Here is a 12,415-nt window from a genome sequence, read left to right on the forward strand (position 1 = left end):
CTACCAAAGTGATCATATCTCCCTAAAAACTTATGAACATTGGAACCAAATTTGCAGACTTCACAGATCATCGACTTTACAATATGATGACACTATCAGGAAAGAAATAGGTCTTGATCAGCAAAATGTCCACATAAACAAAGAACCTCCATTTACCAGCCCTTTACCTTCAAATACCTCCATAAATCTAAACCTTACCAAACTCTGTACAAAAAAAGAACCAAAAGAAATGCTTAAAGAAAAAGGCCTAAATACCATCAACCTTCTTTCATCCTCCAAACAGGTTATTTGTTATACTGATGGATCATCAGACACCAATATGATTAATGGAGGCGCTGGTGCTCTCCTTCTACTCCCGAAAGGTGAAAAACTTTCAATAAAAGTTGGATCTGGGAGAATCGCTTCCAATTTTACCAGCGAACTCTACGCAATAAATAAAGCACTAGAAGCCTACTTAAATCTATCATCATCTCAACAATCTGAAGGAATTATAATTTACAGTGACTCAAGATCAGCTATGGAGGCAATCAAAAATGGCAATACCAAGCTCACACAAGACATCCATAAACTCTTAAATCATCTAAAGTGTTTAGGTAAAAGTTGCATTTTACAATGGATTCCTGCTCATGTAGGCATTGATCACAACGAAGCAGCTGATAAATTAGCAAAAGAGGCCAGAGAACTCAACCAAGAAACTCACATGATAACTCTTGCTGATGCCAATGCACTAGCAAAAGCTAAACTAATTCCATTGAAATCAGTGATACAACATCAAATTCCCGAGATCAATGCTGACAGAAGGACCTCTACCACGATAGCAAGACTACGAACAGGACATTATAGAGGAATGAAGATCAATACAGATGATACGAGAACATATAGAAACTGCAACAACTGCCCCAATACTGAACTGACACCCACTCACATCTTTACCTGTCCAGCAATTACAGCAGCCTTGCAAGAAATAGATCCTAATCCTGAACAACAGCTCTATACAAACAAAATCACAGACATAGCCAAAGCAGTACAAAGAGCACACGGAAACATCTAAGACTCTTCAAAGGACAAGACAACAACAACAACAGTATCAGTGTCTTAATTTCTTTAGAGAATCAATAATAATTCTCCTTTTATATATATATATATATATATATATCCATTCTTTCTAATTCTCCTCGATGCTTTTTTACTCTCATGTCCATCAGCTGTTCAAATCATATCACAGTATACACAACATACTCTGTATCTTCAATCACTGCAACTAATGAGTGAGATGTCATGACAACCAGGTATCACAAATAATTAAGAGAAGTTCAATCATGATGAATACAATATGTCTGTGAGTGGCACAATCAAAGCAAAACTTCCTTTCTATTTGGAGTAAGAAGGTATGTACATTTCATTGATTTTCCTGTATTTTTTTATATTTTTTATTGCTGTTAAATGAAATGCTCCTCAGTAACTTTAACATGGGGCATGATATATAGTTTGCTAGTCTTCTACAGATGTAGCTAAACTATAAGCACTATTGCTGCATTCTGTTTACACTGGGAACATCAACTGACAAAAATGTTAGAATCTTATTAATATAATGATATCATATTTACCTTTTATTCTAATTTTAATAATGAAACTAACCATAAAACGTCTGTATAGACAAATTATGCAAAGATGTTAGAACAAAAAGCATCTTTATGCAAGACTATACTGCATTAACAGTTTTGTAGAGCCACCATGCAAGAGAGAGAGAGAGAAGAGAGATAACATACAGTAATTAAGTATTCTCAAGGACACAGCTAGCAATGAGTTAAAGAAGTGCCAGTTAACAGGTGAGAGTGACACTAAAATATCACCAGCTAAAGTTTCTTAAAAAAGCTGCAGCCCAAAGGTCTTTTTTAACTGCCAAGTATACACTGGTGTATGCCTTGAACTTTTTTTCCAAGTGACATAAGTCAAAGCATATAGAACATAGATTGTGGAGTAATGGAAACTAGTTCACTTGCACAAGCTCAGAAATACAGCAGAGTAACTTCTACTATAGCCTATTATCATGTGCTACCATTACAGGTTCAAATGCTTGCTTGAAAATGCAATACAGTTCATAGTTATAATTTATTAATGAAACAAGCAGAATTTATAACATTTTTCATTTTAAGGTTTATGTATTGAGATAAGTTCATTTAATTACTTCCAAAGCATAAATATAGCAGTCACTTTTAGCACTGCTCCTAAGTACTGGCATTACTCACAAGTGGTGCCACCAACACACTTCAAAAACTGACAGTTCATGCAAAAATATAATTAGGTTCTAATTTCTAATCTAAATTTTATTTTATATCTAAGAAACCCATTAGCTGCACTGGCCACTTTTGCAATGTACTTTGAACTTCAACTCCTTCTTTACCAACATCCTCAAATACCTAGTTTCATCAATTTCCTAGGGTACCTTGGGGTACAGTTCCATCAATGTTGTATATAACTTGTATACATAACTTTACATTAGATTTCCAAATTAAACTAGCATCCATTATCTTTTGCACATACTGTTTGTGGGTCTATTTAAGTCATCATATAAGCTCTCTAACGTTGCCTTGATTAACTATCATGCTACCCAATTTTGCATCATCAGCAAAATAACTGAACATTTCCCTTCAAATCATATCCTATATCACTGACATACAAATAGCAGTGGTCAAAGCATAGAGCCCCAAAAGCACACCACTAGTCAACTACTTTCTCTTGGATTCTGCTTCTCCATTACTGTACTACTCTTTTAGTATGTATCCAGCCATCCTTGTATTCATCCCATTTTCTTGGACTTGTATAACAGTTCCATATTCCAAAATCCAGCAGTATATTATCCTCATGTAGACATTCCCTTTAACTCAAGTGCCACTGTCATGCTATTATAAAAAGTGAGTCAAGCATAATCTATCCTTCACAAAGTCCTACTTTCTTCCACAGCACAGAGTCTCATTCTTAATCCACCCAACACTGAATTCTGTCTTTGACTGACTTTCTCCAATATTATTATCCCCACTTCTGAAATACTGTTTTTTTATTAAATGGATAAGATTCCTATATTGTTATATAGCCAGTAAGTGAAACTCAAGATCGATAACTACGATCTATGAGTTTCAATGCCGAAAAACTATCGGCGAAGGCAATTCGAAGCAAAGGTGGAGCAAGCTCCCTCACTACTCTTGATATTCTCCCATAATGTAAAACACAGCTCCTAGGAGATGTAATACTGTCATTACATTATGAGGGGAGGTCACTACCCAGACCGGTTTCAACCTTTTCTGAGGTCTCATCAGTGAGTAGGTAGACCTGGAAAATATCAAAGCTTAGTGAAAAGAACTTACATACCTTCACTATACGAATGCCATAAAGGTGTGCTTGTATTTTGTAATTAAAATAAAAAGCCAAAAGGCTAGTGAAGGTATGTAAGTTCTTTTCACTAAGCTTTGATATTTTCCAGGTCTACCTACTCACTGATGAGACCTCAAAAAAGGTTGAAACCGGTCTGGGTAGTGACCTCCCCTCATAATGTAATGACAGTATTACATCTCCTAGGAGCTGTGTTTTACATTATGAGAGAATATCAAGAATAGTGAGGGAGCTAGCTCCACCTTTGCTTCGAATTGCCTTCGCTGATAGTTTTTCAGCATTGAAACTCATAGATCGTAGTTATCAATCTTGAGTTTCACTTACTGGCTATATAACAATATAGGATTCTTATCCATTTAATATCTATTCAATTGCCAGAAAACTAGCCTTTTGGCTTTTTATTTTAAATACTGTTTTTTTTTTTTTTAATATCACTCACATGAGAGACAACAAACTCTCTATCAAATCAATGCCATGTGCAGATAGAGGTTAAGAGTAATCTATTGATATTCCTTTTAGAGCATTAGAGGTTATGTTCTGTAGGTAATTCAAGGGGAAAATTTTTCCATAGAACTCACATAGATTGAAAGATGAATGGGAGTAGCCAGTTCAGCAATTTAAAAATTAGCCAAAAGTGCCCTCTTCTGAAAAGTATCAAGAATTTTTAAAAAGGAATTAGGTGCCTCACTGAGAACACGAGAGCAGTTTTCCAAAGTTGGGCAGATTTGGAATTTGTAATCACTAGCCAGACAGATAAAAAGTAATTTGTGCAAAAAAAAAAAAATGCCAAGCAAGTATTTTTTGAAAGCGAAGGACTATTAAAAGTGATGCATTTGTGACAGGGATGGTAGTCCAAAACATTAACATATTACATTGGTAATAATGGTTAACACATGTAGAGAATTATAGAATGTTATATTTTTTTTCTTGCAACAGAGAAGAAATATAATAAATCCTATAATTCTTTTACATGTGTTAACCATATTAACAATGTAATAAGGTCCTCTTTACAAGAAAAAGACAAAACTGAGTTTTAGAAGCATTAAAGGTCATTAGGAAGTTAACACCCATCAAAGGATGGGATGATAACCTAATGACTTTTAATAGAGATCAGTATTTAGGACAGTGATTGTAGATGATCTTGAAACTTGAGATATTACAGTACTGCAAAATTTGTCAAGTGAGTAGAAGGAATGGAGCATACTATCATCAGTAAAACTATAAATATGGTTTGAGGTCAGTGAGAGCAGATTGTTTTTGTACATGAGGAAGGGGAGGAATAACAGAATCCTGAGGAATATCTGCATTAACAGAAAAATGTGAAAAAATGCCTATCACCATGAAAATTACAATGAACAACCAAAGATAGAATTGGTAATCCATTTACAAAGGATGGAAGGTAGACCATAAGATGGCAATTTAGAAATCTTCTATGCTGAACTCTAACAAATACCTTGGTAAATGTCAAGTGTGACATAATAGGTTTCTCCAAATCTTTCCAAGGAGAATAGAGGATGGTGAGGTTGGCAAGGAGATTTGCTATGGATTTCTGGTGACCAATTAGCTAACAGTTTTCCAGGTGTTGAATAAGTTGACTACTGATGACCTATTGATGAGAGCAATATGTTAATAGTTTGATACTAAACACTTTTTTTTTTCTTTTTTTTTTTTTGGATTTGGTCTTTGGAACATGGCCTTGTTTCCATGCTGTAACATGGATGCCAACAGAGTATAACATACCATTGAGATGACAAAGGACAGGTGTTAGTTCCAGAACATCTTCTGAGCACAATTGCTGGAAGATACCATCATGACAAAAAGCTTTATTGGCATCAAGATTATTCTTCTGATATCTTTCTGGCCACTAAGTAAATGTTCCAGGTAAATTTGGATATAATGTGACCTGGCCATCTATACAGAAGTTGGATGAGAGAAGAATAATGTAAGGAAGTCAACTTTATCATTAGGTGATGTTGCAGTATAGCTACAACATCAGCTAATATTATTGGGGCAAGAGATAGGTGGGAGCACAGATGGTCAGAAATGATAGTTCTGCTTTTGCAAGTTTTTGGGCTTTTTTTTTTTTTTTGGAAAGTATGGCTTAAATATTGGATGGGAAATCTGAATAGAATGGAAATGAAAGCCCCATTCCATTGTGGATAATTTCTGTAACACAGTTACATGTATCTGGATCTGAAGTATCAAAACAATAGTGTGATAGGTAAAGAATGAGTAAAAGTCTCAAAGATCTTTCCACTCAGCATTGTTGTAGTACCAAAGCATATGAGGTCGTAAATGTCTGAGTGGAGGGTGTTCCACTAGGAACTTATATGAGATTTTGATTTGAATTAAATGAGTTTTTAATGGCGCTTGACATAATAAAGATTATTAGACCCACATATTTGCAAGAATAAGAAATAATAATTTTTATTATTGAAAATATTCAGCTAGAAATTAATGGGTGTCATCATCAGTGCAGCACCAAAATCACATTTACAGAGCTGAGCCATGTGCTGGAGTAACCATATGGGTGGTCACAAAATTAAATGAGATTACAATTAAAGTTAAAACTAAAATTAAATGAGATTACAATTAAAGTTAAAACTAAAATTAAATGAGATTACAATTAAAGTTAAAACTAAAATTAAATGAGATTACAATTAAAGTTAAAACTAAAATTAAATGAGATTATAATTAAAGTTAAAACTAAAATTAAATGATTTGAAATACAAATATTAACAAAATTTAAACAATTGAATGACGCAGCATTATAAAAAAAAGGGGGGGGAACACACACTTGACATTCCTCTCACCCAATGCTGGGTGAGAGGAATGTCAAGTATTCTTGTTAGTAGATGAACAATTTGATTCCAGTCAATGATGACAGCAAATACATCAGTGTCTCTTTCAGTCAGTGGAATTGGTAAAAGGGCAGTTGAAGCTGTGAACATTAAAATCACTAAACAAGATGACTTCCTATTCAGGTGACCGAATTGCAGGAAATAAACCTTCAAGGATTGAAAGGAATCAGAATAATTTTAAGAAAGGTAAATGATTCATAATGAAGCTAAGAAATCTTAAGCAACAGAGGGCAAAAAAAAAAGCAGAAATTCAAGATTAGGCACCCTCTGGCAAAGAATACTGGAATGTACAAAAGCATAAGTATCAACCGTGTGACAAAAGGAATCATACAGAGTATAGTTTGGCAGTTATTATGGTAGTAATTTGGTCCAAAAACAGATAGAGTCAGATATCTGCAGGTGATGGTGAACATCATTTAAGCTTGTGTTAGTGAAGGAAATGTGAAAGATTTTTTCTTTTTTAAAAAAAAAAATTTTTTTTTTTGAGAAAAGTTTGCTTTTTTTAAAATTTAACTGTAGCAGTATTATATATATATTTGAGTTTATTGTCTTGTTAGTATTTAATAGGTGAAGAGAAAAACAGCACAGGTGTGCTGTTTTTCTCTTCACCTGTGATGACTGATATAGTGGTCACTCAGTAACAAGTTTGTCTATTTCTATTGTCTTCTTACCATCAGCACTCATTAGTTTTCTTTCAACAGTTATTCTCATTTTACTTGTCACACAGTAAAAGAACTTTCTGGGATTTCTTTCTAAATGGCAGGACCAGACTAATCATTTGGTCCATACGAATTTAGTATAATAAATCAATAAGTGCATACTTCATACTAGATAAAGAAAATAAGAGTGATTAATTATAAAACCTGAGTATTTAAGTTCATAATAAACAAAAGAAATCAATCATAAAATAATACAGATGTATTCAAACTTACTTCACTCAAGATGGTCATATCTGTAATTGGAAGAGCCATAAATTCTGCTTTATCTAAAAGCTTTTGCCTTTCTTCTAAGTATGCCTTAAAAGAAAGAAAAATTACAGTTTAACATATGATACTGTTAAGCAATGCAATTAAAATATAATTAACTATCCAATGCTTGAATATTAACTGTTATAAAATCCTCCAGTATGTGTCTATGTTTTAAAGAAGGGGAGAGCAAGAGAGAGAGTAGACTTGTAAGAACTATTATATCATGAACAAAGTCAAAAAGTTCAGAAGTACAAGTCAACATATTTGTGATGAAGTTCCACAACCTACAAGTGATGAAAATCTGCTGATGGAGCAGAGTAATTCATTCAATGGTCATCCACAGTCTAAAATCAAAATTAACATAATTCACTAGATGGTTTAAAGGCTTTTATCACCTGCCTTTCTCTTCATGAGAAAGTGGTTTCTTTATTCTTCCTGTCTTGTGAACATGCTGAAATCAGAGGAAGAAGAGAAATATATGAATTTCTGTATTTCATGCAACAACCCTATCTATCAATAGCATATATGCATAATGTTAAAGATACCAAGCAATTTTATAAGCTAGGTTTTTTAATCCTTTTTCCCAAGTAAGCAAACAGACAAGTAAGTCAAGTTTGCGGCTGCACGTAGTGCAACACAATGGCAACTTGTTTAGGTAAAATATTTATAAGCTCTGTATTACTTCACCCTTGGCATTTTTTAGGTCTGGCTCCCACTGACGAGACCTCAATAAAGGTCGAAACCAGTATGGGTAGTGTTCATTACCTTAATGCATAGCATCATACATTTCCGCAAGGAAATGTGCTTTGCATTAGGGGAAAATTCTAAGGAAAGTGATCAGATCTTGCTCCACCTTTACCACGAGTTGCACTATGTGTAGTCGCAAACTTGACTTACTTGTCTGTTTGCTTACTTGGGAAAAAGGATTAAAAAACCTAGCTTATAAAATTGCTTGGTATCTTTAACATAATATATACCCAAGGTAAAAAAACTTTCTACATATTACTCTCATCCTGAGATTTTTATTTAATGAGGTCAAAGCACCTTATGACAACTTGTTTAGGTAAAATATTTATAAGCTCTGTATTACTTCACCCTTGCCATTTTTTAGGTCTGGTTCACACTGACGAGACCTCAATAAAGGTCAAAACCGGTATGGGTAGTGACCATTACCTTAATGCAGTGTTTCTCAACCTGTGATCCACGATGATGGGACAGGTGGTCCGCAGACAGACTTAAATTAAATAAATAAATATATATTTTTTAATTATCCAAACAAAAAAATTAAAATTGAATAAGTAAAAATTATTGAAATCAAATGGAGACTTAAAAAAAAAAAAAAATAGCATCGGAATGTTCAAAAGCAGAATCAATAAAATCAACAGTATATATTGTTGTTCACTTTACCCCTCGTTTATTATTCATCATTTTGCCCCTATTCTATTGCTACAAATTTAGCAGCAGAATGAAGAATAATAAAAGACGGATGAAGTGAACAACAACATCGTTTTATTGCTTCCGTCTTTCCTTGCTGTTTTGTCAGATTTGAAGTGAACATGTGTTATCCACATTTCAACCAATTGCATGTACATTGATTTTTTATTATTGAAGGTCTCCCTCCTTCAACCAAGGCTCAGTATATATTCAGAAGTGCTAAGTGATACTTGGACTGGGTTAAACTCCAGTATTTATATATTTTTCGGAAACGTTTTTTAATAATGGAAAAGTGGCTTCAAACTAGGACTTGAAAAGAAGAGGTGATGAAACAGGTGATGCCAACCCTAATTGTAATACGTGTTGTAGAAGCAAGTAAATCTGATACTATTAAAGTAGAAGAAACAAGCAGTTCAAAGAAAAACTACAATAAGAAATATAACAGTTCATATTTGGAATTTGGGTTTACTTGGTGTGGAGATGAAATTGAACAGAAACCTCGATGTGTTTTGTGTTATGAAGTGTTGTCGAATGAGTGCATGAAACCTTCGAAACTCCGACGACATTTAGAAACTAAACATTGTGATGTGAAAAATAAGCCAACTGATTCATGGAAAATTAATTCATGGGAAAGATATAGTTTCAGCCATTAATAGGTTCCATTAATAGGAAGGCACTGGAAGCATCCTATCTCTTAAGTTTGCGCATCCTCATTCTATTGGGAAAAAAATTTGCTACTTCCCGCTATAAAAGATGTGGTTAAAACTATGTTTGGCAACAAGTTACTAAAAGATGTTGATTTGATTCCTCTTTCGAATGACACTGTCACTCGCAGAATTAATAATATTGTAGGTAACGTAGAATCTCATTTAATCAAAAGAGTTAAGAAGAGCCCTTATTATGCATTACAAATAGACAAGACTACTGAGATGCAGATGATGTGCAGTTAATATGCTATGTAAGTTATGCGCATGATAACATTCATGACGATATTCTCTTTTGTAGAACTTTGCCATCCCGAACAACTGGAGAATAAATATTTCACACTCTCAATAATTACATAATACACAAAGAGATCCATTGGGAAAAATGCATAGGCTTCTGTTCAGATAGAGCTCGCATCCTTACAGGCACACAAAGTCGGGTTGTTTCTATAGTCAAGAAAGTAGCTCAGGATATGAATTGGGTACATTGTTTCATACATAGGGAAGCATTAACCTCCAAAGGAATGCCACCAGAATTTAAAACTGTGCTATACAATGCTGTAAAGATAGTTAATTTTATTAAGGCTCAACCATTAAATAACAGTTTATTTTCAGTACTCTGTGATGAAATGGGAGTAAATATATACAAATTTTGCTTTATTCTGAAATTCGCTGGCTTTCCAGGGGTAAAGTACTAACAAGGTTATTTCAATTAAGGCACGAAGTTTTATTATTTGTAAATGAACGTAATTCTGATTTTGCATCACTCCATCACATCACTTGACAAAGCATGGTTATCAACACTATCCTATCTTTCAGCATTTTTTCGAAATTAAATGAACTAAATCTCTTCCTTCAGGGAAATTCTTTAACTGTTCTTGATGCCTAGCGACAAAATAATGGTATTCGAGAAAAAACTGGTTTTATGGATTAATTATGTAAAAGGCAGATAATTTGCACCTTTTCCAATACTGGAATCCTTTTTAGCGGAAAATGATATTTTTGTTGATTTTAAGTTTCTGGAATGGGTTTGTGACCACCTCAAACATCCGAAATGGAATTTCGAAACATATTTTCCGAATAACTTTTATACGAAATTTCTGGGGGGAGGGGGGGGGGGTCGTGATCCATTTCAGTCTTGCAGTCACGAGAATGACTTTTCATTATCAAAAAAAAGAACAGCTAATTTAATTGAGCTTTCAAGTGACAGTGGACTTAAAATGCAATTCCATGATCTTGGATTGGCTCGATTTTGGATCACGTCTTTGATGAGAAGTGAATTTCCCGAATTATCTGAAGAAGCACTGAAAATCGTCGTGCAGTTTTCTACAACCTATCTTTGTGAGAAAGGATTTTCATTGCTCCTTCAAATAAAAACAAAATACTGAAATCGTCTTAGTGTGTGTGCCGATCTTCGATTGAAGTTGACCAATATTGAGCCAGATATCCAGAAACTCTGCAAGAGCTGAGAAGCTCAACCATCTCATTAAAAGTAAATAATAACATAATTATATCATATTATTTATTTGTTTGATAAAAATTAAAACTATGTTCAATGATGATACACTTTTAATCGTTTACTTCCAATTTAATTATGTTTCCATATGTATTCAAAACATTCTTTTAGATTTATTATGTTATAAGTGGCACAGTTTTTCAGAAATGTTGGTAATTCCCACATAGGTTTTTAAGAAAAATTTCAAAAAGTCAAAACGACATATAGGGAATAAATTAAAAACACTATATTTATTTTTGAAGTAAAACTTTAATTCCAACATTCTAAAATGTTATTTTTCTTGCTTTTCTGTTCGTGAAATTGTCGATGACATTGTCGAAGTCTATTTCATCACTCAGTTGCTGTTTTATAGACATTCTATAAAGACATTCTCTAAATCTATTGTTTGTATTTTTATCGTTTCTTTTATTTCTTTATTCATGTATTTTATTACTTTATATGTTTTGGGTTGTGGCTTAAATAAATCCTTTTCTAGTTCTGTTATGAAACTGTTCCATCTTTCTCTATGTTTTTTATAATAACTGTTAAAAACTGTTATTTTTTATAATAACAATAATTATTAGATTAATAATAATTATTGTTATTATTAGCTCTGTTTACACATACCATGCTAATAATGCCAAGTTCTTTTCTAATACTCTCATTTTTAATATGATACTGCCAATGATGACATCTGTTCACTCCTTTAATCTCTCTCAGAATGCTCATATCTGTGGACTTCAGTCTTTGATCAAGTGTTTTATTTCTATCCCAGCTCTCAAATCCATCAGTTAAAATTGGTTTGAACACTGTCTTGTAATTTAGTGGTCTCACTAATTTCTCTCTTATTCTATATAAATTTATTCAGCTGACTTTCTATCAAGACTCCCCGGAGGAAGTCTTGATAGAAAGTCATTTCTACCTTGACTCCCTGGAGGTCTCAGGTAATAATAATAATTATTATTATTATTATTTACTTAAAATTTATTTAACAAGATTTCATAAGAGATACACTTTCTTTCTCACATTCATACAAATTTGATTTCAGGAAACAAAAAAAAAAGTTTTCTAACAACAAAACAAAGAAAAATTCCTTTGCTAATCCTCTCTAGAAATTACTAACTCCTCCTTTCTAATATATTTGGTACAATCAGTCCCAAAAAGAGAACCATTTGACTCTGATTTTAACTCAAATTTAACATTCTTACCAAATTATTCTCCTTCCTTAAAGCGAAAGAAAGAAATATTCTTGTCTTACCTCATTAAACATCAGTGTATCATAAAAAAACATTTCAACATTTCAGCTACTTAGACACGATTTTTAGTGAAGATAGTAAATTAAATATGGAAACAGACAACAGAATCAACAAAGCTGGCATGGTAGGAAGTCAACTGAATAAATTATATGGAATAAGAGAGAAATTAGCCAAAATACTAAATTAGCTGTATACAAGGCAGTGTTCAAACCAATTTTAACTTGTGAATCTGAGAGCTGGGTCAGAAGTAAAACACTTGACCAAAGACTAGAGACTGCAGATATGGGAGTCCTGAGAAAGATTAGGG

General features: G+C 33.3%; 1 protein-coding gene across 1 annotated transcript in view; it reads right to left on the reverse strand.

Moving 5' to 3' along the window:
• Coprox (oxygen-dependent coproporphyrinogen-III oxidase) overlaps positions 1-12,415 on the reverse strand; it is a 124,824-nt gene that overhangs the window by 82,798 nt on the left and 29,611 nt on the right. The window contains exon 4 of the mRNA XM_090409253.1: positions 7,184-7,267. Coding sequence (XP_090265379.1) covers positions 7,184-7,267 — 84 coding nt within the window. The remainder of the gene's footprint in view (positions 1-7,183; positions 7,268-12,415) is intronic.

This window comes from Typopeltis vanoorti, chromosome 19, assembly GCF_054136105.1.
Source record: "Typopeltis vanoorti isolate ZY-2024b chromosome 19, IOZ_Tvanoo_1.0, whole genome shotgun sequence".
NCBI lineage: Eukaryota > Metazoa > Arthropoda > Arachnida > Uropygi > Thelyphonidae > Typopeltis > Typopeltis vanoorti.